The following is a 26,036-nucleotide window of genomic DNA, read 5'->3' as shown; positions in this document are numbered from 1 at the left end:
GCGCCGCCGACGCACACTATTGGACAGCGCCCACTTCCGGTTGAGAACGGTTCCGTTCCGCCATGTTCTTCCTAAGTCGTCCGGCTGCATAGTTCGACGGCGCTTGCACGCTACGTTTCTTCGTGACGCGAGAAGCGCCCGGACTAACCTCGACTGATCGAAGCCATGCAGAGCTGCATCTACGTTTTGCCAGATTACTGTAGATGATCCTGACCTGGTTGTCTCGAAGTTTCCTTGCCGGCTTTAAATTGAGCGATGCCGCGAGCGGCGGGCATTTCGTAGTTCGGCGACTGACGAGCACGTCTGTTGCTTACGGCGCCGCCGAGTGATTCATTTGTTTTGTGGGCGCAAGTCAGCCCAAATAAAGAGCTTCGTTTGCAAGTTTAGTTGCTGTCTTCCTGACCGCTGGACTGCCGTCACTACAACGTGACAGTATAGTTGGGCTGGCCACGGACATTCAGCGGAGGTGACTTTTTTATATTTGTCGCTGTTTGCTGGAAGTCACTTTAGTTTATCGGACGCTTTTTTTTTTGTGTCCGCAGCAGCACATGAAATGCCGGGTTGTTGCGCCTTCGGGTGCTCAACCCAGTCACGAAAAGGGCTGGCGTTGTTTTCAGTGCCGCTGGCGAAGAACGATATTGTGCTACAGAAAGCGTGGCTCCACAGGATTGGGAGAAAAAATTTCAAGCTGACGAATTCTAGCAAGTTATGCGATGTAAGCTCAATTCCTGTTTTCCATCGTTGAGATTCGATGCTATAGTAGCAAACTTTGGCTGGCGAGTCAGAATTGGTAAAGCTCCCAGCTCGCACTATGCTTGACGATTGTTTGATTACGCGCTGCTGTCCGCCTTTGTCATTTCGTAAACATGCATGTCAGTGCAAGTATGCGCGCGTATTTCAGCCTACGGCTCAATTCCGGCACCTACTGCAGCTGGCCCATTGAGATCAAGTAGCCAAAAACTTTTCGCTCAGTAATGCGCCCTGAAACCGTAGCCTCTTGCGAAGTGTTCTGCAGTACGCCCCGCCAATTCTTAATAGTACCGCGCGACCGTCGACCAGCCGGCTTGTCAGCGCCTGATGACAGCGCTGAGCGGCAAAACGAGCGAGAAACAGTGCATCTGAAACAAATGCTCTTATTCTCGCTTGATTCGCGCTTCGCGCCATGATAAGGCGCTGACAAGTCGACGCTCGCGCGGTACTATTAAAAAATTGGCGGTGTGTACATAACTCGCGCTCCAATTTGTGGGTTCCTAAGTGGACACAGGCCACCACCCACCGCGGGTTCGAGCTTCGCGCGAGCCAAGGGCCCCGATCAGCCGTCACCACACACACACTGGGACACCGATGCAGTGCACTCAGCCTCCGCTGGGAGGAGAGCGATTCGCCGCAAAGAAATAGGCCTCCAAGTTCACAAAGGAGACGTTTATTCACATCGTCCTCCAGCAGGTACACACGCACTCAATAGTCACCCCGTCCCGGGGGCGCGCGAGGAGCAAGGCTCCGCTGCGCGCACGAAGCGACTCGAGTAATGCGCACCGCTAGCACGCCGCTGCAGGAGAATGTCCCCGCGGCAGTGCTGTGATCTCTCTCTCGTGTCGACCGTTGGGCCGGTTGCGAGAGAGAGTGGGCAATCAACGCAAGGTACGCCTGTCTGAGGTCGCTGGACCCCGCTGGACAGGCTCGAGCCGCTGCAGGTCAGAGGGCACGTGCGGGCGAGCTCGAGTAAGCACTGGTCCGAGCGGCCAAGCCGGCACGGACAAACAGTAACGTACGCACCTTACGCTGTCTCGGAGGGATCTCTCTCTCGGGGCCCCGCTCGGACGGTCGCGCGGCGCGCGGCCGCCCAAAGCGGGGTCCCGAATTCCCGCCAAAAGGCGCCAATGGCAAAGGCCCTTGGGGAGCCGGGGCGGAGCTGTGGCTAAATGACAGTGATTAGTCACCCAGCCGCCTCTCCACCGCCTGAGGCGGGAGCAAGGGAAAGAGGAGAAACAACGCGGGCGGCCGGCACAGCCGCGCAAAGGCGACGGCGGAAAGCCAGATTCCCACATCCCCCTCTCCTTAAATGCCCTCCTACCCATCGGCAAAGCACGCGGCCAAAATAAAGAAATCAATACACAAAAAAAAATGAGCTACACTTCAGTTCCAAAATAAAGAAATGAATACACAAAAAGAACTAGATACACTTCAGTTCCAGCCACAACAACGTAAGAAAAAAAAACAACACAAACAAAGGAAAACAAGGCAAACAACACTTGCATACGCTTCAGTAAATCAAAACAGCTTGCAGATTATATACACGGTACACAAGAAGATGTGAATACAACTGTACAACTATGTTACAGGTGGATGCCAGCCTCAAAGTTCGGTGGCGCGGCCCAGTGGGCCTGTCGGCGACTCACCGCTCGCAGACTTCAAGTTGAACGGGTTCGGAGGGCCGACGACTGATGGCGGTCTTCTTTCCGTTGATGTATGGTGCGTTGATGAGGACGGGGCCGCGGCAGAGCACTGACCTCGCGCCCTTGGACACGACATCACGTTCGGGCACAAGACAGTTAGTGCACCCCCCTTCACGCCAGCTGAAACGGGCGAGGACGTTCGGCGGCGTCCAGATGTGTAACCTTGTCCACAGCGAGGGGTCCTTCTCATCCTCGCGCTCACGCAGAAGGACACAACGGCACAACTCACTGGCGTCGCCTTGGCTCATGATTACGCGCGCACACAGTCACAGCCGCAACCACGCATACACCGGCAAGTGCGCGGACGCTGGTCGGCGACAACGATCCCCTCATCAGAAGCGTCCAGAGGCGCCGCGGCGAGGGTCAAAGGGTGCACTTTCCGCCCCCCATCGTCCCAAACGCCCCGCCAACTTCCCCTCCATACGGGCCGCACAAAACTCGCACCGCGACACACGGCTCCTTAACGAGCCAACCACCCACAGTCGGGCCGGAAATGAGGAAAGGCGCGGTACAAACGACACCCATCTTTTGCTTCTAGAAGATAAGAGCAAGCACGAGCGGGCTGAAGTTTGCCTATGTACATCTAGGTACGTTAGAACGAAAACAGACGTACAAGCGGGAAAACGAAAGTGGCTAGAAACTGACTCAAGCAAAACAAATAAATAAACTGATAAACACACAAGGCTGGAACTGAGCATGCTGCCAAAACAACAAAAAAATAACACACCGTGCTTCACCTGGGTAGGGCCTGACAAGAAAGCTCGCCAGCTAGCTGAGGCTGCGTGCCTTCGGTTGCGGAAAAGTCCGCCGTCCGGCATCAATCACACCGGTGACCGTCGCCTCAGATTGTACCGGTGCTCCGTACGCTTGCGTTCCGCAGCACCAGTTGTGCCTTTGCGCTTGCCTTTGATACCAATGGGTACCGGCGCAAGCTCGTCAGACCGTGACGCGTAGGCCTTCAGATCTGCGATGTGGGCACGGCTGGTTTTCCCCGTAAGGGAATCCTCCAGCAGGTACGCGAGTGGCGACCAGACTCTGACCACTCGGTACGGACCAAGCCACTTAGGAGCGAGCGAGGCTGAGAACCCCTTGCTCGCATCGCTAAGGACGTGGTTGCGCTTCAGGACAAGATCACCCACCTGAAAAGTCAGGCGGCGGTGCTTGCGGTCATACTGAGCCTTCTGTTGGGCTCTGGCTGCCGCCAAACTCTGCCTTGCTCTGTTGAGAGCCCGACCAAGCCGGTCCCGAAGCGTCGACGCATAAGCAGAGCAGTCTGCCCGCGTCTGCTCATCCCCGAGCTGGCCCTGCACGACGTTTGACATCGGATTCGCCAGCTCCCTCCCGAAATTGAGGAAGGCGGGAGAGAAACCAGTTGAGCGATTCTCAGCTGTTCGGATGGCGAACGCGAACTCGCTCATTCGGCCTACCTCCACCTGCTAGGGTACATTAACCAGATTTGGGACGGGCGTCCACTCCCTCCCGAATGGAAGACCTCCTTGGTCACTTTCATCCCTAAGCCAGGCAAGCCAGTGAATACCGACAACCTGAGGCCCATCTCACTAACCTCTTGTGTGGGCAAGCTTATGGAGACGATGGTTAGGGATCGCCTCTCTCCACACATAGAGACCAAGGGCCTCTTTGCAGACACTATGTTCGGGTTCCGACCGCATATGTCTGCGCAGGACGTCCTCCTTCAGTTACACCGCTACATAATACGACCCACTGCCATGCGCCACAACGACAAGGCCATCCTTGCTCTTGATCTTAAGGGGGCCTTTGACAACGTTCGTCATAGCAGCATCTTGGCTAACTTGAGTACCACTGATTGTGGGCGCAAGGCATTCACATATGTAAGAGACTTTCTTTCCAAGCGTCAGGCCTTCCTCAAGATTGAAGATGACGAATACGGACCATACACGATGGGTACACGGGGTACACCCCAAGGGGCGGTCTTGTCGCCACTTCTTTTCAACATTGCCATGATGCAGCTTCCCCACCAATTGGCCCGGGTGGAAGGCATTCATCACGCACTATACGCGGACGACATAACAATTTGGACTACCGAAGGGAGCCTTGGGGAAATGGAGGACCGCCTTCAGCGGGCCGCCACCATAACCGATAGCTACGCTATCGGCTGTGGTCTCCAATGTGCTCCCGCAAAATCGGAACTTCTGCACATCAGATCCGATCCTAAGGACAACACGAGTTTGCAAATCTCTCTGACGGGAGGCCCCATCAAAGAGGTCGGGGAGCTCCGCATACTAGGTCTGTTCATCCATAACAGGCTCAGCCCGGAATCCACTATTGCCAAACTCAAGCGCGTAGGCGAACAGGTCGGACGCATGATCCATCGCGTTTCTAACAAGCGCGGCGGGTTGCGAGGCAGGGACGCGCTTCGGCTCGCCCATGCCTTCGTGACCAGCAGGATCCTCTACTCCGCTCCCTACCTTCGCACTACGAAACAACAAGAAATAAGAATCGACACCATCGTTAGAAAGGCTACAAAGCGAGCACTGGGCCTCCCAGTGGCCACCTCTAATGCTAAGTTGTCGGCGTTGGGGGTGATCAACTCCTACCAGGAGTTACGAGAGGCCCACCTCGTGAACCAATATACGCGACTCTCGCAGACGGCATCCGGGCGCCGCCTGCTAGACCGCTTGCACATCCAACACGAGTGCACTCCAGAGGAGACGTGTCGGATTCCGGAGCTATGGCGTCACAAGCTCTGGGTCCCTCCACTCCCGCGCAACATGGACACACATACACACGAAGGCAGACGAGAGGCGCGCGCTCGGGCCCTCGAACACCAACACGGATCCAAACAGGGTGTATACTACGTTGACGTGGCAGGGCCGTCGCCCACTGGATTCTACACGGCCGCAGTAGTTCACCAGGATCAATGCGTTAACGGGCTCTCCTTTCGAGCTCGAAATTCAGCACAGGCTGAGGAAGTAGCCATTGCGCTTGCCGCCTCGGACTTGAATTCGAAGGTAATCGTGTCAGATTCGCGTCGAGCCTGTCAACACTACCTGGCTGGCGAGATTTCACCTTTAGCCTGGAGTATATTAAAGCGCGCAGTGAGGGAATCGGACCCTTCGCCCAAACGCATAGTTTGGACTCCAGGCCATCAGGGCGTTAGAGGTAATGAGGCTGCGGACGCGGCTGCCCGAGCGCTTACCTACCGGGCACCTCACCCAGGCTCTTCCGGCTCGGAGATTGTGCAACCGCTTCTGCGGTTCAGAGAAATTCTGGACGACTATTGCGAACGCCATCGTCTTTTCCCGGTCCCTGCTAAGGGCCTGAGTAAAGCTGATGAGCGAACTCTGAGGCGCTTGCAGACCAACACTCTGTTGTGTCCTGCAATAGTGAAACATTTCGACCCCAAAATTGATGGGCGCTGCCCTCACTGTGGGGAAGTTTCCGATACCTTCCACATGGTTTGGGCCTGTCAAAAGAATCCTTCCCTTCCCCCCAATCCTTCCCCTTCCCGAGAGGCATGGGAGGCAGCCCTGCTCAACTGCTCGGGGCTGGAGTCTCAAAGGGCTCTAGTCCAACGGGCGCGAGTAGCGGCCTCGTCCAGCGGGGTCCCGGACTAAGGACTCCACCTATGTAAAGGGCCATTTTTGGCCTGCAAACTCTCCTGTTGTTTATTAAAAAGTTTTCACCACCACCAACTCGCTCAAATGGTCTGCCCAATCCTTTTGACACTCGGCAAAGGCCGCCAGCATTGGCTTGAGCGTTCGGTTGATTCGCTCGGTCAAATTGGACTGGGGGTGGTAGGGTGAAGTGGTGTAGTGCTCGATTCCGAGGGAACGGCACGTGTTACCGAACACCCGAGCGGTGAAATAGGACGCATTGTCCGTGATCAGTCTTTCCGGAAAGCCGAACCGACAGAACACTTCCTGGAGTTTATCCAGCACCGCTCGTGCTGACACTTTCCGAAGGGGGTACAAATCAACCCATTTGGAAAAGTGGTCAGCGACTACCATCAGGTAAATGAACCCCTGCTTGCTCCTGGGGAAAGGCCCCATCAAATCGCAGGTGGCCATCTGCCACGGACGCACACTGTCAATCGGTTTCATCATTCCAGGCGGCTTGCCGCCCCGTGACTTCACCGCTTGACAGACATGGCAGGAACGGCAATAGCGGAAAATGTCACGCTTCATGCCGGGCCACGTCACCGATTGACTCAGTTTTGCAAAAACTTTGGAGCCACTCAGATGACCGGCCAGTGGTTCGTCATGAGAGAATCGCAAAAGTGCGCCTCTTAGACTTTTGGGGATAACCACCTTGAACGGGTCGATGGACTCGTCATCGGTGGCTATGTACTTCAGCACGAGCCCGTCATGGTCCAGCAAATATGAATCCCCGGGGTTCGCCGCGACACACGCTGGCTTCTGCCCCCCTGCGCCCGCTACAATACCAGTAGCGTCACGGCGCTCCGTCTCCCTGAGACCGTCGCTCACCTCGCGACAAAAGGGGTCATTTTGCTGGGCTTTCAGTAGCTCTTTACGGCTGAAAACGATTCCAGTCATCCCAGAGGGGAGCATGGTCTCGTCCCCACTCAGGTTTGCAGCCAAAATTTCCGTTCGCGTCGGCAACTCCGAGGCGCGCACAAAGAGCTTTGCCTCTCGTCCGCTTTGCGAAGCGCTGCTTGCCTGGTTTGCGGAATGGGTTAACCCGTTCGCGGGCTCCCCCTCCTTGCCGCCCGGCGGCTCGTCCGCTGTTTCGCCCCCTCCGCCTACAGGCGTCAAGGCGCCGCTGGCGAGTGGGGCACGGGATAGCGCGTCAGCTACCACGTTTGTGCTCCCCTTTCGATACTGCACAGAAAAGTCGTAATGCTGTATCAGGAGAGCCCAGCGCGCCAGCCGACCCGCAGGCTCGCGGAGCCGCATCAGCCAACTGAGCGCACTGTGGTCTGTCTGCACCACGAATTGCGTTCCATCAAGGTAGACGTCAAATTTGCGCAGTGCAAACACGATGGCGAGGCACTCCTTCTCGGTCACGGAATAATTCCTCTCCGAGGGCAGCAAGGAGCGGCTGGCAAAGGCCAGCGGTTGCAGCACGCCATCGAATTCCTGTAGGAGAACTGCTCCTAAACCCAGATCGCTCGCGTCAGTCTGGACTACGAACTGTCTGGTCAGGTCGGGTAGCCTGAGCTGCGCTGTCTCGGCAATGGCACTAGACAGGAGGCGAAAGGATCGCTCTTGCTCGGGCCCCCATCGCCACGCTGCAGTCTTTCCCAAGAGCTTGGTCAAGGGTGCCTGCACGCGGGCACAGGACGGGATGAACGACCGATAAAAATTGGCCATTCCCAGAAAGCGGCGGAGGCCGCGTACGTCCTTGGGCGCGGGAAATTCGAGTATGGCTCGAAGTTTCTCCGCATCAGGCTCAATGGAGCCCTCGCCCAGCGTGAACCCTAGTAACTGAACCCGGGTCCGCGCTATTTGGGCTTTCGCAGGATTCAAAGTCATCCCAGCAGCCCGTACCCTCTCGAGCACGTCGGCAATGTGGCCTAAGTGCTCATCGAAGGTTCGTGAATAAATCACGATATCGTCCAGGTAGCACATGGCGTGGGACCATTTCGCTTCCCCCAGGACGCGGTCCATGAGCCTCTGAAAAGTCGCAGGACCATTGCAGAGACCAAAGGGCATACGAGTGAACTCAAACAGCCCTCTGTGACACGTGAACGCGGTCTTAGACCGGTCAGCGTCAGCCATCTGGACCTGTAGGTAACCTTTGGAGGCATCTAGCGTGGAAAAGTACCGCGCGCTGCCCAGGTTTCCTACGATTGAGCTGATCGTCGGGAGCGGATAGGCATCCTTGCGAGTCAGCGCATTTAGACGGCGATAATCCACACACAAACGGTGGCTGCCATCTTTCTTAGGCACCAACACCACCGGAGACGCCCAGGCGCTGGACGAGCGGCGGATAATGTCCGCCGACAGCATCTCATCCAGCAACCCATCAATCACCTGCCTTTTCGCAAGGCTGACGGGTCTAGGGTTGCACTTCAAAGGAAGCGCGTCTCCAGTGTGGATCTTGTGGCTCACTAAAGTGGTACAGCCAGGTTGATCCGTGAAGAGCTCATCGTACTGACGCAACAGCGCTGTCAAACGAGCCTTCTGTGTGTCATCCAATGTTACCGCACTGGCGGCCAGCGGATGTGGTGCCTGGTCGTGCCGCGCCGCTCGGTCCCAATGGGGAGGCTGAACGACGGAACGCTCGACACAAGGGCGTGGCCCTGTCCGCTGAGCGTGGCACTCTCCGAACGCCTTCACTGCGCAGGCAGATACTGACGCCGGTGGGCTAATGAACGCCTTAAGCTGGGAAAATGGTCCGTCGCGATAGCCGCCATTCGCAATGTCCACCACGATCCCGGTTTTCAGGAGAAAGTCCCGTCCGAGAATCATGGGCACACTGAGCCCTGGGAGATGGATGAAACGCGTGCGTCTCGTCCGCTCTCCCCACCTGACAGTCAGCCTCGCGGCGCCAGCCGAATGGGCTACGCCTTTCGCAAGGTTGAATGCCGTACGGCAGTCCCGCAAGCGCACAGAGTGCTTTTGCAAGTGGGACAACACCTCTTCACCGAACAAGGAAGCGCTGGCTCCCGTATCCAGTAACGCCGAAAATTCGCGGCCAGCAATGGTGACCGGAATAAACGGCGCGTGCGCATTAGCAAGGCAGCTTGCTCTGTACGCAGAGGGAATTAGCAGAGATTGGGCCGGTGGTCCCTTTACGACCGACCCCCGCCGCCGTTTCCCTGCCTCGCAGGAGGCCTGGCTACGGTGCATTCTCTTGCTAAGTGGCCCCTCTCTTGGCAGCGGAAGCAGCGCACACCGCCGCGAGCTTGGTCGCGGGACAATGGCGCCTCTCCCTGCCTGGGTCCGCCCGCTGCACGACCAAAGGGTCGGCCGAGTCGGGTTTCCCCCTCCGCTGTGCGTTGGAGCGCTTGGCGCCCCTCAGCACGCGCTTCAGAAAACGGTGCAGCGCAGGCTGCCCGTCTCCCGTACGAGTAGGGATCGAGAGCTCTGTCGCTCAACTCCCATGCCTCGTTTTGCCCGCTAACAGCTGCAAAGGCAGGTTGTGCGGGTGGTCGCCGGTTGGGTAAGGGCAAGGCCCCTCTCCATGCACAACGTGGCTCAAGGGCCTCGCTTGCCGGCGGTGGCGGACGATAGGCGCGCGCGGCGAGAATGTCGCCTTGAATGCGCTTTGCCTCGGCGGCCAGCTCCTCCAAATCTCGGAATCGGCCGCCGCGCAGGTAAGCCGAAAAGGTCGGATGTGCCTGCCTGATCGTCCTTTCGACACGCTCCTCGTTCGAGGCTCTGGGCTCGGCGATTGAGAAAAGGTCTTCCATCGCACGAACATACTCTTGCAGCGACTCATCCGGAGCCTGAGTACGGAGCTCCAGCTCTCGCCGCATCCTACGCTCGTAGTCAGCGGGCAGGAATTCGCGCAGGAATGCTGCACGGAACTCCTCGAGAGTCGCTGCCCGGTGGCCGGAAAGCCGATGCCACCGAGCTGCCGTGTCAGTCAGCGCTGCGGGGATGATGTGTGCAAGCACCACCTGCTCAGTGAGACCCATAGTTCTCTGATAATGGGTGAGGGACTCAAGGAAATCCCGGGCACTGAGTAGGTCATCATATCCGCGGTATGTTGGCATGGGCAACTTGACCGCGGGGTGAGACAACTTCGGCGTGGCCAAAAGTGTCCCAACAGCCCCTGACAGCGACTGGATCATCTGGGCAGCACTGGCTAGCAGCGCCTGCGCCCCGGCCTCAGTGGAGGCTTGGGCGGGCTGCACGAACGAGAGAGGCAAGGCTCCTAGTTCGATGAGCGGCGCGGATTCCGCAGGGAACCGGGCCAGCGCCTCGCCGTTCCCAGAGCAGAATTGACTGCTCGCGGGGCACGGCTGCTGCTGTTCGAAACTGCCGGTTGCGGCAGCGTGACACGAACTGCTTTCGCACTGGGCGGAAAGCGTGCACAGCTGAGGCATGTGACCAGCGGATGCACCGCAGGGTGCTTCCGATACAGCTCCGATGGGAGCCGCGTGGTCGACATTTTGGGTTGCGTCGCCGTAAACCCCAACGGGGGCCGCGGCCAACCACGGTGTCTGGCTATTCGAAGGAACAGCAGCCAGCGGATCAAACGACGCTACAACTCCGTAGGGAGCCGACATGTAGCTACCGAGTGCCCCGCTGGGGGTAGACATGGTGCGCAAGCGTGATCGGCAAGGCGACCTGCTCGGCTAATGTGTCATCAAAGGCGTAAGCGCCAATGACTTATCACGTTGGGCGCCAGTTGTGGGTTTCTAAGTGGACACAGGCCACTACCCACCGCGGGTTCGAGCTTCGCGCGAGCCAAGGGCCCCGATCAGCCGTCACCACACACACACTGGGACACCGATGCGGCGCACTCAACCTCCGCTGGGAGGAGAGCGATTCGCCGCAAAGAAATAGGCCTCCAAGTTCACAAAGGAGACGTTTATTCACATCGTCCTCTAGCTGATACACACACACTCAATAGTCACCCCGTCCCGGGGGCGCGCGAGGAGCAAGGCTCCGCTGCGCGCACGAAGCGACTCGAGTAAGGCGCACCGCTAGCACGCCGCTGCAGGAGAATGTCCCCGCGGCAATGCTGTGATCTCTCTCTCGTGTCGACCGTTGGGCCGGTTGCGAGAGAGAGTGGGCATTCAACGCAAGGTACGCCTGTCAGAGGTCGCTGGACCCCGCTGGACAGGCTCGAGCCGCTGCAGGTCAGAGGACACGTGCGGGCGAGCTCGAGTAAGCACTGGTCCGAACGGCAAAGGCCGGCACGGACAAACAGTAACGTACGCACCTTACGCTGTCTCGGAGGGATCTCTCTCTCGGGGCCCCGCTCGGACGGTCGCGCGGCGCGCGGCCGCCCAAAGCGGGGTCCCGAATTCCCGCCAAAAGGCGCCAATGGCAAAGGCCCTTGGGGAGCCGGGGCGGAGCTGTGGCTAAATGACAGTGATTAGTCACCCAGCCGCCTCTCCACCGCCTGAGGCGGGAGCAAGGGAAAGAGGAGAAACAACGCGGGCGGCCGGCACAGCCGCGCAAAGGCGACGGCGGAAAGCCAGATTCCCACAAATTAGATGAATTTACATGTGTTCACACTCGCGCATAGCATGTCTTATTTATTGGGGTGTTAGCTGCACAAGTGCTCTACGTGCCAAAAGTTTGCGACGCGGGCGCAAAGGAATTTTATTGCTGTGCGAAACCAAGGGTCAGTCTCAGCGTCCAGTGCCCATAATATTTATTTCATTCTATTCCCGCCATACAAGTAATCCGCGAGGCAGCACCGCAATTATTTCGCGCATACCGGACCCCCGCAGACATCGGCTTCCCTGTCTGTCCTAGAAATTCATGAAGGGACTTGAGTGTGTTCACCTGCACAGCTGGGTTTTTGTATTTTTCATCTTCATATATATTCCTAATACGACTACCCTTCTTTGAAGCTCCATTTTACTGAAGATCAATTCGAGCCCATAATTCTGAGGAAGCTTGGCATAAAGAAACTGAAATGCACTGCTGTCCCGTCAATATTCTCTCACCGGCCAGCAAAGCTGCCCCGCAAACCGCCGTTGGTAGTATTTGCAATAATATGCTATATATAAAGTTGCACGCGTGTCCGTGTTCTCTCGCGAACTGGCCGCCGCACCACAACTGCAGTTTCGCCGTCTCCGACAAAACTCAACGCAAATCACATTCGGAGCGCATTACTGGTACGTTTCCCTTGTTCTCATACCAAGCTCATTTACTACATTTTTCACTGCCCCTTACAGCAAAGCCGCGACTCTGCAAGGTCCGCCGTTCCAGTGCATACAACCCCGCCGCCGGAACGCGTTAGGAAGAACATGGCGGACAACGCGAGCCGCAGGGGAAAGGGCGGTAGGAGAGGAGGGACTTGTCGCTACTTAGCAAAGCTGATCTAGGGACTTTAGTCTGAACCGCTTGGTGCAGAATCAGTGGGCCGCTTGGGAGACATCCGACTCACTCACTCGACGACACGCCTGGCGAAGGAGCGCCGTCGCAGCGCGTTGTCGCTCCGTCTGCCGGTGCAGATGACGTCACTGTTGCTACGGGCAGCAACGCATGCGCTTCGGCGCCGCCATCTGTCGCCGAGGGACGAGGAGGGTGTGTGCGCGGTCGGGGGAGGGTCACATCTGGCACTGTTCCAGGCTTTGGATGTAACGGACGGACGGACACCGCTAGTATGAGCCATTAAAGGCTTTCGCCTTAAAAGATGACCGTGCTCTGTGAGGTGTCGGCGGACGTTAAAGAAGCCGAAGTGTCCGAAATTTATCCGTACGCCTCCATAACGACGCCTCTATATGCCTTTTTTGATTCCCTTCTTCCCTTCCCTCAAAACGCGGATGAAGTGTCCACCGAAAAGTTAGTACTTGCGCTTTTACCAATTATCATGTACTCTACACACGCAATACCCCAAATACTACTACAACTACAGCGCGCAAAGCAAGCTCCGTGATGTGGCACTAACAGCTGTCGCTCTCAAAGAGGGAAAAGAGTGAAGTGAAATATCGAAATAAAAAACACACTTTTCCCATATTTGCATTTGTAGACAATCTCGCGCAAGAAATGCTTGAACAGAATTTGTGCGTCTGTATAGACTTCAGTATAGCCAGTACCTGTTGAACTTTTTTTTATTTATGTTTCTTGCAGTTGCGTCGACGCACCGATCGACGAAGCAGTGGCGGCGGCCTCTGACGAAGGTGAACGTCCCAGCGTTTTGTGTTGCACGTGCTGGCGCCCCTTCCTCTTATTCAGTATGCGGCGCGCTCCACTCACGCGGATCTCCAGACGCAAAAAAAAAACGAAGGAAGCCGAGCACACTGTGCTGGCTATAGGAAAAGCTGCTGATCACGGAGGCTCCTCTAGGCTCGAGTGTGCTGACATGGCTCGAGCATGCCTAGTTTGCACTATGCCTTTCCTGGAGCACATTTCATGCTCACATCCACTTTCAACGACGATGTAGGCTGTATATTGTTTTTTTTTTTGCTATGCATAACGATTTCGTACACGACCAAGCTTAGTTGTAGTGCGTAATTTCACAAGGCCTAGAACACGCTGAGGCGCTGGGCGTTACTGCGCTATGTTCGGGCAGAGCTGATGACGAAATAGGATACGGTAACACCCTCGCGCTAGATCTCTCTCTCCTGCCCATAGCGGTTCGTTTAAGCTTGAACGGCTGTGCACTTCTCTCAGTATAGACTTCTCCCTCGGGCACACTCTGAAGTCAAAGCGCTTTCGCTTATTCCTGTTGAAAAAGAGGTGGACGAGGTTTGCGCTACTACTTCAGACTATACGCTCGTGCCAGGCGCATATAACAGTCCAGTGAGCAGTATCGGTACGTATTGCCGCGCTTTCTGGAAAGGCCCAGCAAACAAAACACCAAGCGCTCAGCAAACGCACGTCATGTGTTTGCAGGATATGCTGAGTGCACTTTCCCGATTTCGATGGCTTAACCTATTTTTACTTAGCAGTTTGAAAGCGCTACATTGCTTCAGAGAAAAACTGTGCTCCTGCACAGAGAATATCCATTGTCCGGAATACGCAAGGGAGCTTATGCTGCTTCCCGGTGGCCTGCTGAGTGCCTCAGCTGCGCTCCTGTTGTGGCAAACAGAAAAGCTTCAATGCTTGCCCTAACTTTCTGTTTGGAGGCATTGCCTGTCAAATAACCGACTTAAATTCTTGATGCGGGTTAGATCAAATGGGTATTAGAACCCAGTCCGTAAACACGACAGAATTGTGTCAGAATTACGACAGAATGTTTGTCGTTTTGTTGTAAGGACATTTTTTTTGTTTGGGCTGTTTTTCAGTACCAAAGCAGTTTTTTCTGTAGCACTTCTTTGTATAGTATACTCAGTAGTTCTGTGGTATATTTGTGGGCAACTACACAAAATTCTGTTGTTGCTGCAGCAATTTGTGGGGAAAAACATTATAGGAAATTTGTTTCGGTGGCATAAAATTTTCTCTCGTGTTTTTAAAAAGACTGAAATACATTGAGCCTTTTGCTTTGCTTTTGCAGTGCCAAAAAAAACGACTGAATGGAACTGAAAGTTTGACGTAGTTGAATTTATTACCAGATAGTCTATGTAGACTATACAACACTTGAAAAAATAGCCGCTTCCCATGCAGGGAAAGACGGGCGGAACAAAAAATGCCAATGCGCCCTTTAATTCGATATTTGCATCCATATGTGATAATCTTATTGATTTCCTGGGTTCTGAAATCTTTTTTGCTACACTCTTTTCACGCGAGATAGATGAATGTTGCACACACAGGCACACACGCACGACAAAGCGAGGTGAGATAGTTTTGCCTTTAGAAGAATAGAACAAGGCTTGAATCCTGCTTTACTTTTTTAATATCCTCTTGCAAGACATCGATATGCAGGTAAGGAAACCATTACTACGTGCTTCTCCTTAGCTGTTCGCAGTTTCTTTTTGACTTCTTTTTTGGTGTTAACACAACGCTCGGATATTCTTGCTCCAGAAATTGGATTCGTTTTGCAGAAGTATGTTGCAAACATATCTTTTTAGCTAAACACTAAATCTATTGGTACTTTCCTGTTCTTGCGCGAAAAATGGTGCTACAGTTTATAGTAAGCGACGAATGCACTTTACTCGTCACTGGCGAATATCTGGCTTCGCGACTTTATCTAGCTTTTATACCGCTATGACAATGTGAGGAGCGTTGATCCAAGCTTTAACACACTCGCAAATGTGAAATTACCTGGTAAATAACAAGTCAGTCTGAGAAAGGTGAAGGGAGTAGAGGGGTACTTAACACAGTATAGTTTCTTAAACTGATTAGAATACATTGTTTCCGCGACATTTGGAGCCATCGTTCGCACGATGTAAAAGACCGTCAATTTCTCTCAGTGTCCAAGGGGGCAAAATCGCGTCAAGAAGCCACTTCTTTGTACAGGAAGCTGCTCTCTAAATTATAAATGGCCACAGTCGCATGAACAGGAAATTAGTTGGATTTTTTTGCCTATGTCAATATATAAGCGCTTTGCAGGCACAAAAACAAGGATTCATGCAAGTTAGTGCGGCATGTGTTATCTCGTCACATCTCGTTAAGAATTCTTTCCTTCTTGTTTTTTTTTTCGGTAACATCTTTTCAAAGCTATGAATGAAGCACTTATGACATATTCCAGTCAAAGTTCCCGATGATCTTGGCAGGAGCAATTGCGAACATGTATCTAGTTCTTTCGCCCTATGTTGCTGGATACTTCCAACAAGAGCTCGATGAAGTTGGAAATCCGGCGGTCACTGGAACCGAGCCGCGGGAGCTGAGGTAATGCTCTGCATGCGTTCGACCCCTTCTTGTGCGGGCCGCAGACCAGGTTGAGTGTTTCTCCGAACACCTGCTCAAGGGATTGGAGTATGTACTCCTTGGCTCCGACGCTCTCGCAAGGTGTCAATGCGCTGAAGATGCTGTCAGTCGTGTCATGGTAGGCGCTGCGATTAGTGATAAATGCCGCCAGCAAAAAAAGAAATGTCACAGCGTTAAATACATTTTCCCATCAGTATGACCTGTATCACGCTTCACTTTGTTCTGCTTACTAATTAACGACTAAACAAAGGTGATTAAACTTATCCCTTCTCTGATAGCAAGAACAACAACAAACACGGACGTCTACCCTTGTCTATTTGGAAATCTGCATACGTACCCTGTGCAAGCCCTTATTTCTTCTAATTTTGGTTGAGCACGCACTCAAAGCATGCACGTAAACGTGGGTATAGCAAACAAAATCCATAGATAGGCGACATGTATGCGTATAGACAAGCATAGAGTCCCTAGGAAAAGTTTATGGGATGTGTGAGCCCGGAAGCAAACGTATTGCATCGTTGCATCGTGACTCAGTCACCTGGTATTGCCACCAACTTAATAAGCATGAACATGGAGGAAAGAAAGCTTAGGAGACGCCCTCGCTTTCCGAGCTGCATTAAAAAAAATTCAGGGGGGAACTTTGTTGACCTAAAGTGCGGTGAGGCGAAAGCCATAAGCGCGGTGTTGCTGCTTGTGTCACTGATGTGTGGTTAAGATGTTAAGCTTCGCCTCTGAGAGTGAAACGCGACAGCGTCTTGCAACACTGCCAGGGATTCCATAGAACGCCATCGCCCGTTCGGTTCTACGCCTTGCTCGTCGGTAGATTGGTTTTTGAGGAAAGGAAATGTATCTGTCTCGCATACCTCGTGGGCACCTTGCGGTAACGGGAAGGGAGGAAGATAGGAGTGAACGAAGACACCGTATTCACTAGACGCGCCTTTGTTCATTCCAAACAATCACGCTGGCATGGCGGAGTGGATAGCATGCTCGTCTCGCACGCCGGAGACCGGGGTTCGATTCCCGAGCTCGACCGATTTCCTACTCGTTTTTATTTATTTATGTGGCCTGACTAGAAAAGTTAATTGGGCTAATTGGGTAATTAAGCAATTAACTAAGCTCAGTCCCACTTGGAGCATCACTACACGATCCCTTCAATTGGTTGCATGGTTACTAGCCACAGTACAATCGGCCCCGTTCAAAATTCGCGCACTGTGACGTCACGACCGTTTCGACCAATTGAAAAGCGTGACATTTCTGTCGACAACTCCTGCTTACAACGATGAGGCATTAAAGGCTTCCGCCTTAAAATGTGCCACCAGTCATGTTTTCGCAAGGACTGCATGGAGCAGTTGCCCGATGGCGCGGCCGATAGTAACGTTGGGAGCAGATGCGTCCTCTGCATCATCTTCGCCTTCACATGCGCAAGCGCGTTAGGACGGCGGCCAACTAGCGTGGGGGTGCCTTCACGTCCGGCGTTGAAAAATGTGACACAACGGCCTCTTCTAAATTCTTTCCTTCCCCCATGAGCGTGCATATCCTTTCAGAACTGCAGGGATTTGAAACGATTAATTTGTGTGGAAGCTTCGAAGTCATTTTTTGAGCACACGCACGCATGCACACGCACAAACACGCCCGTACACGCGCACCCACCCACCCACTGACACACGCACATAGCCTTATATGTTTTTCCATAGTGCACGTGATATGTCATGGCACTTATATACTGACCAGCATGTGCGGGGAAGGACGTCCTTACTGTTACCCTTGATGACGGCCCGCTCCAGAACGTTGTGGAAAGATCTGTAGGCCTCGTGGATTTTGTCGCCCACAGAGTTCAGGCACTTCACCATCCCCTGGAAATCTGCACAGTGTACGCGGAACGCAAATTATCAGTCACGAAACACGGGCGCTTGAGGGCTGGCTTGATTTGTGCGTGTCCCTATGTATGCGCTAATCGCACAGTATTACACTCTGGGGTGCTAGATGGTGTATGGTTTCGTTGGTTGGTTTATAAGGCTTTAAAGTCCCAAAGCGACTAAGGCTATGAGGGACGCCGTAGTGGAGGGCTCCGGAAATTTCGACCACCTGGGCTTCTTTAACGTGCACTGACATCGCAGAGTACACGGGCCTCCAGAATTTCTCCTCCAAAGAAATTCAACCGCCGCGGCCGGGATCGAACCCGCGTCTTTCGGTTCAGCAGCCGAGCACCATAACCACTGAGCCAACGCGGGGGCTAGGTGTATGGTTTCGTAAAAAGACGAAACGAAAAAAAAACTGCAGGAAAGGAAGAGAGATACGCCGCGGGGACTCGCTGGGGTGTTCCGGTGCTGGATGCGCCAAGCGATCTTCAATGGTCCGAATAAACGAACTGGGATAGCCCGAGGACAACAGGTCAGGACGTGTAGTCGCCAGATCAGCCGCTCGCTGCTTCGGGGTTGAGCGGACTTTTTCTGCCCGGCGTACAAGAGAAGCAACGACGGATTTCTTGTGACAAATCAGGTGCACTGAACTGAAGTTCAAGCAGCTTTCTGTGTGCGTATCCTTTCTGAAGACAGTGAAGCTAAGTCCAGATTTGCGCGTTTTACCAGCGTGTTACCAGTGTGTTTTACACACGCTGCTTACGTCAGAACATGAAGCATTTAAAATGAACCCTCACTTCATTCTCCCTTTCTTTGTGAACAAGGCTCCCGTAGCGGAGTCGAAACGTCTCTTTTTGTTTCTGTTTGTGTCTAACGATTAGTCGGCGCTTGTTATTTCCCGCCAACCTTCATGGTGCACAAAAGTAGGCGGCGACCACAGAAGTCTCCAATACAACATCTTTCAGTGGATGCTATTTGTGCGCACAGTGAGCAGAGTTATCTCTTTAGACGTAACGCAATATTAAAATACGAACAAGAAATGTGTTTTCATACCCCTTGCTACCTCCCCCCCCCCCCCCCCCCCCCGGAAGGTGAAAGGGAAAGCGTCTGACTCACTTTTGTACTGCTCCGAGCCAACTGTGCAGACGGCTTCGATGTTCTCCTCCAGGAACTTCACAGATACCAGCGCTGCAGCCTGGGACAATCCCTGTGTGCATTCCTTAACAAACTTCAAGACGCACGTGACCTGCGTTTTGTGCTTGCTGAAACGGAAACACGGCAGTTTAGTAACGAAGCACTAGGCAGAACATTCCGAGCGGTATCTTCTAAGCCTTACAGTAATGAAGATGGTGCATTCTATAGCGTAACGGCAGCTGTGACATAAGAGCGCCATGGCACAGTGTTTTCGTCTCCCAAGGTGGCGTGAAAAAACGACCCGTTTTCCAAGCATTTCGCCTACCAGAAGCCATACCACATCGTATAATACCGTACCATACCATAGCATACTGTTGCATACCGTACCGTATCATACCATGCTGTTCCAAATCGTACCTTACCATACAGTTACACACCGTACCATGCCATACTGTTGTATACCGCACCTGAACATTCCGTACTCTACCAAATTGAACTATACCATTAAATGCCGTACCTTACCATACCATATACCATACCATCATAACATTTTTAAACTTCCTCACCCAATTCATTATCCACTGCCGAGTTGGAGACCAGACAGTTGTCACCGAGGTTCTCCTTTTTGCGTTTGTAAATAAACTCTCTCCTGATGACGCTGTTTTTGTTCAGGCTCACATAATTGGCCAAACACTTACTTCAAGCCCGACTCCCTATTCTAATTACGACGTTTGTAGCCTACCTGCATTTTGTTCTGGCGTAAATGGAATTACCAATAAATAGTTTGTTGGCCTAAGTTTTCGTGATTTCTTGGGGCGATATTGCATTTATTTCCTAAAAACAGTACCTGTACTTTGAGAGCCGGAGCATGCTTGCTGAAAGAGAAAATCTCAGGCTAAAACGCGCTAAATTTAGGAATACCTCACGAACTGTAAAATATTTCATTGCTCGGAGTTATTGTTCCAGTTGTTTAGCGTGCACCGATAGTTCGAGGGAAATGGTTATCATATATTTGCCCCATCAGGAAACGTACAGCATTTTGATACGGATACCAGTTTCGGATCTGGTTTCTAGCATTCATGCCAAGAAATCAGGGCCTAACAACTCACAGGAATGTCTCTGTTCGGTATTGTGGTTGAGAAATTGTTTTATTTGGCATTTCAGGAAAGTTCGTCTAGTAAAAAAAAAAAGAGGCTGTAGGGAATATCATTATGCACTATTAGGAACAACTATCCGTTCCAAATTTCACTCTATATCTACTATATCACACTAGGAACCTCACGTTTGACAATTCCAATTTTCTATCTATCAAAAATGGCCATTGTGAGCCGCGCATGTGCTATGATGGCGCCAAAGTTTGAAATAAAACTTCAGTTGACTTTTAGTTCACACACAATTTTTCTAAAGAAAAAACTTTATGGACAAAATATAGCGCACTCAGGACAACTAACAAGGAAGACTGAACAACATAGGCTCAGTCTTCCTTGTCCTGAGTGCTCTATATTTTTCCATGATGCCTTAACAACGAGCTCAAATGTCGATGCTACTTCAAGAAACTATATTATGTGGTGTTAAATGCTGAGCCTCTTGCTCGGCATTAGATGCACTATCTATATATTAATCTACAAATATAGATATCATCTACATATATTTTCTTAGTTGCACACACTATGACTAGTTTCTTCGCTCATGTTTAACTTTTTTTTGCGCATTCATCTTCATCATAACTGTTTGTTCAGTCAACATGCAGGTCTGTGTTTACCTCTTTCTTGTGCATAGCCTTTCTCTGCATACATTTCTTTCATAGACCCGGAATTAGTCACCGGTTGCGTGTTCGAGAATTATTTCGTAAATTCTGTGTTTTCAGGAAGTCAGTAAAAACATTTGATCACATTAGATTGAAAAATCAGCGTCTGCACGCAATCTAAAAACTCCGCGAGTCATATTTAGGCGCTTGAATTTTTGCATGACAAAGAGGGCCGCATAAATCCTAATGGCAGCACCTTACTGTCTTGAGAGCGCATGAGACAGGCTCCCCTGCTTCCTGCTCAGGCACGGCATTTCTCGGAACCTTCCCTCACCGCCTGATTTCTTTGAACTGTGTTCCATACCCCCGGTGTATTGTTGCACTTACGCGCAGTGTTCGTCGAACTCCTTCCCGGACTCGTAAAGGTGCGCCCTCTTGTAGTAGGGAACGAAGTCGTCTCCGCATGCCCGCAGGGTCTCTATCTTGCAGCCTTCCTTCAGTTGCGCCTGGCACGCACCTGAAACACAAATGGGGTCTCAGTGAATGTGAAGACGTACTATTGTGAGACATTCCAGCGGCTAAAAAGAGAGGGACGAAGGTAGACGAAACAGGACGAACGCCGGACTTCAACTGAGGTTTATTTCACAAACAGCTATAATATACAAAAGGGGGCGCAAGAAAAGTAATCCGTGACAAGATAAAAACCCATTATCCAAAAATGCAGAAGGCGCCAGTGCCATGCCACTCATGTTTGCCACATCGGCGCACCTTCTATTTATCGCCTACCTGGCTGAATCAACCCGTTTGCCTTCAGGTAATCTATCTGATTACTTTTCTTTGCGCCCCCTTTTGTATATTACAGCTGTTTGTGAAATAAACGTCAGTTGAAGTTCGGCTTCGTCCTGTCTCGTCTACGTTCGTCCCTGTCTTTTTAGCCGCTGGAATGTCTCACAATAGTACTAGCAACCAACTAGCCCAACTTTCTACGACTAATGTGAAGACGGGCAGAGATGAGGCTTTGGCGTCGCATGTGGTACTTTTTCATTGTAAGACGTGCGAAATTTCTGGGACTTTCCAGAGAGGAAACGAGCGATATTTGTGTAAGTTCACTATTTTTAAAGCTTACTTTAAAAATTGATTTTTTTAAATTTTCATATATATATATATATATATATATATATAATATATATATATTAAGCAGACGAGGAAAGGGGAATGAGGGGCTCGTTATAAATATGCGAGAAGCCAACAGCCACAGAAACCAAGGGGCACAGGGGATTTTTAATTAATTTATTTATTTTGTGGTGTTGATCAATTTATATTACTGAATATGTTATCGCTTAAAGCTAATTGATTAGAAAAGCAGAAGAAAAAACAACCACATGCTGCCGGTGGGATCCGAACCCACGACCTCCGAATTACGCGTCCGGTGCGTGATCTTCCGTAGACACAAACTCTCGAAAATAGAACAAGCTTGCCAAAAACCATTGGTAGTATATATCTGAAACCTTATGATTTAGAATGAAGGAAAATTTTGCAAATGACTTTAAACTGTTATCTCTAACTTCTTAGTTTAGCGAGGGAAAATACGTACGATCCTAAATATAAGAAATTATAGACAACATGATCAAGGTGCAACTGACCTTATGCATGTATACTCCATTGCTATACTGTCCTATGTTTTTTGCGCGCTTGCCCTAAGCGGTTTTCTTTTTTTGACATGATGTCATCATGTATAAGCGCTCTAAAATAGAGTCTGTTGATTTGTATTTTTGTTTCTTGTACATTATTTCCTTTCGTCAGCCGCTGAACCTGCATGATTGATATTTATATTAGCGAAATGTTTGTCGTGCTTTTTGAGGACGACAGGGTGCAATCAGGGTCCTTGATACTCCTTTAGTGTGTTCCTCATTGATTCATGTAGTTCAGTCAGAATTCATTAGTAAAGAAATATTGCCGACGATTACGATACTTCCTAATGCGAAATTAGAGCGCAGCTCATCAGGTGTTTCAGCTTTTCGATAGATTGAGGCAATGAATTCGAGCAAGACATGTATGTACAATTACAGAAAACTTATTTTTCACACATATTCCTTCCTTAAGAAACACTCCAATAACAGTTCTTGATTGTCATGCAGAAAGCTTTCTGATCGGAGAAATAGGCGGATATATGCTCGACTTGCTGCAAAAATGCCTGGTCCTCAAAGACGAGATCTGTGCAAGTATTTGGCGAGGTTGTCAGAGCCGTGGGAGGCGTTACGAGCGAGATGAACGGTATGTTCTCCCGTATAAGTGGTAAGAAATTCCTTTTTGTCTTTGTATGTACATTAAAGTCCCCACGCGTCCTGCCACCCTGGCAGGTGGCAGTTAATGGTTGATCGCAAGAGTTTACTCACCATTGTCAGCGCTAACGCGTGCAGCCCACATCTCTCTCTCTAATCAACGCACGTACCTATAAGCGCTATTCAGGCGCCCACTGACCGAGGGAACCAGTTATGTGCACTTCCTTTCCTTAGAATTATCGGAGTATAAAACGTTGCCAACGCCAGCGCCAATGAACACAATGAACGCCGACGGTCTATGGCTTCAGCTCCGCGTTCCTGGCACAACGTTGTCAACGCCAACGCATGCAGCGCATATCTGTCACTACCGCCACATAGCTTAAAGCACGACTGAGGTGCCCGCCGTTCCAAGAGGGCAGTTATGCGCATTCCCTGTGCTTTCCAAGCTCCCGCTCCATTGGTTTGGCAGCTTAATGCGCAACTAAGGTGTCCACTGCTGGTTAGGATGGACAACGGCGACGCCGCAAAACGCAAAAACGGGCGCCAAAGAGCTGGGCTCTAAAAAAAAACATATATTGCGTGACGTCTTAGTGATATCTGTAGGGATCTTGCTTGTGCTTCTTGAAGTGGTCCTTGTTCGCCAGTGAGCGATTTTGGTGTAGACGAACGCAGAGTTGAGTTATGGCCGTGCTTTGAGTGGGCTGCTTCTATTATTGCGAAAGCAATACTACTTGCACTTTCCAGGGTGACCACCATCGTGCCGCGGCGGTGACCACCATTGACCTTCATTTGACCTTGATTGCATTAGTTGGATTAGATTGTATTACATTGGATTACATTAGATTGGATTGGACTGGACTGGACTGGATTGGATTTGATTTGATTGGAATGGATTGGATTCGATGCGATTAGATTGATTTGGACTGGATTGGATTGTATAACCGATGCATCACCATAAGTCTAACCACAAGCACCACCACCACCAGCTACACTACCAGCTGTACCATGGCGTAGGTACGGATATTGCGTTCGCAATTACCGAGCTTAACCAAGCTAAGCCACAGCGAATTTTTTTGATCACATGCTGGATTTCGTCCACCGGGATTGTTTTTGTCTGGTCAAAACGCCCAGGGGCCAGCGAATGTGCTATTTTCTTGTTACCAAGCCTTTGCATATATGGGGTCCAATTGCTTCCTCACGCTCGCTATTTATGCTCAGTGACGACATAAGCTGCATTCGGGAGACGCTGCTAGCGCGTATGTTTACACCGGCTTCTTTTGAATCGCCTCTGAATTTAGTGATAGCTAAATAGCGATATCAATACATTCACAGATCCCTCGTCAGAAGGCTTGAATTTTTTCGGTATTAACGTTTTTGTTACCGTCAAAAGCATTCCCTATTAATTTTCTATCGACCTCTTAACTGGTCGATGCGAGCGGTGGGGATACAATAATAGAACGATTTTGCTACATACCGGGAGAATGGACCATTACTTTCAATAATTCTGTACCAGTACCTTACAATTTACCAGTATTCCAAATTTTTCTACAAGAATATTGGACATGACTCCTGCAACAAGTACTGTACGCGCATGTGTTTTTATCTGCTATATCCAGTATCGCATGCATCTCTTTCAGTACATTCATCTACCAAATTGCTTCATGCTCTGCGCAAGAAATATGTGATTGAAAGCTTTATCCTTTTTACTGAATATATATTGCTCTAGCATTTCAGCTGTGAAATAGCAGTACCTTTTATTACTTTTTTTATAGTAACTGATTTCACGATTTCGTTAGCTCTGTTATGCCGCGCTGTTTGCAAATCCCCCCCCCCCCCCTCCCAACCATTCTATGGTAATGCCCAATGAGTGCTGTGTAATAATCATAAATATACAAATCGCGAAACAAAGAAGATAGTGAAATGATATTTAGAGCTGGATATCCATTTTTTCCCTACAGATGAAGAATACTGCTTATCTACGCACAAATCATTTGCTTTTTTCCTGCGTTTCCTCGAGCTTTAAGATCAACAAAGAACTTGGAGCTCTTAGTCGAAGCGGCGCCACGGCTTAATCACTCCAGGTTGTTTCCCGAGTCTTCCGTACCATCGCGCAGGACCTTATTGAGCGATTAGAGAAAGCACTGATGCACCGTTACAGAAGCTGTCAAATAAAGAGCTTGCATCTGCATCTAGTGACGCCGGTGCACAACCGATCCACCGGCGCAGTGTCGCGCAAATCGCAACAACAAAAACCAAAGAAAGAAACAAACCGCAGGCACGCACAAAACTGGCTCACCTAAAAGAGACGTCCCCACCAGGATCACAAATATACCTCCACTGGCCATCGTGTTTCGTGGCACTGTGTCCTTCCAGAAGTGATGGCCGGAACTGCATGCGCGGACACTTTAATACTCCAACCTGTCCATATGGAAAAAGGAGGGAAGGAGGAGTAGCAAGAACCAAACGGTCGCACAGAGCGAGGGAGAGAACAGATTCGGGTCCTCCCACTTTGCCTCAGCTATTCAGGCCTCATACAGGATCAGGAAGCAATGCAGTCCCATTTAAATAATTCATTAAGTGCAAAAATGAGGAGGACACAACTAGAAAGAGAGATTATGTAATACCCCTTATGTAATAGCCCCTGATAAAATACCCCGACAGGGGCCCTTAAGGTATAATAAATGAAGATGAGAGATGTACCTCTCCTATTCAATGTGGCTCACGTTCACGAGTCACTAATGCCAAAAGAAGCACACCACGGATGACCTTAATACGTGTACGGGACGGAGGTACGCCTCTGCATGTTGCAAGGAGTTTCGTCAGATTCGCCAGGCGTTGGCAGCGTTATATATATCGCCCGTAGCATAGCCTGCGAGAATTAATAGGTCATGCAATTTTAAAGATCCTTTCCGGCAGTTGTCTTCGGACGAATAAGAGAACAAGGAATTAGATGTGCCTCTAGTGAAAGACGGGAAACGAATTTTGGCGAAGTTAATATTCGTTTGCTTGTGAGATACCACTTAAACAAGCTCAAGAAATACTTTTTTATCGATGTCATGACGTTAGACGGCTTAAGTGCGGAATGAAGACACAGTCGTAAATAAATCTGCACATCTTTGTTGTATAACTAGAGAAAAACGGACTAAGAACAGAACACTAAGAGACGCTTCATGAAACGT

General features: G+C 51.0%; 1 protein-coding gene across 1 annotated transcript; it reads right to left on the bottom strand.

Annotated features, from left to right (window-relative positions):
• Nucleotides 1–15,704: 15,704 nt before the first annotated feature.
• Nucleotides 15,705–25,202, bottom strand: LOC149331941 (uncharacterized). The gene is made up of 5 exons (XM_089555601.1): nucleotides 25,154–25,202; nucleotides 20,963–21,092; nucleotides 18,811–18,956; nucleotides 17,564–17,696; nucleotides 15,705–15,963 (listed from the first exon to the last, which is right to left on the bottom strand). Exons 1-5 carry the CDS (start codon nucleotides 25,200–25,202, stop codon nucleotides 15,705–15,707), a joined length of 717 nt encoding a protein of 238 aa, XP_089411727.1.
• Nucleotides 25,203–26,036: the final 834 nt, after the last annotated feature.

The sequence above is a fragment of the Amblyomma mixtum genome, chromosome 8 (assembly GCF_055824585.1).
Source record: "Amblyomma mixtum isolate Tamu chromosome 8, ASM5582458v1, whole genome shotgun sequence".
Classification (NCBI taxonomy): Eukaryota; Metazoa; Arthropoda; class Arachnida; order Ixodida; family Ixodidae; genus Amblyomma; species Amblyomma mixtum.
The sequence above is the reverse complement of the archived record's forward strand: the minus strand, read 5'-3'. Positions and strand labels throughout refer to the sequence as shown.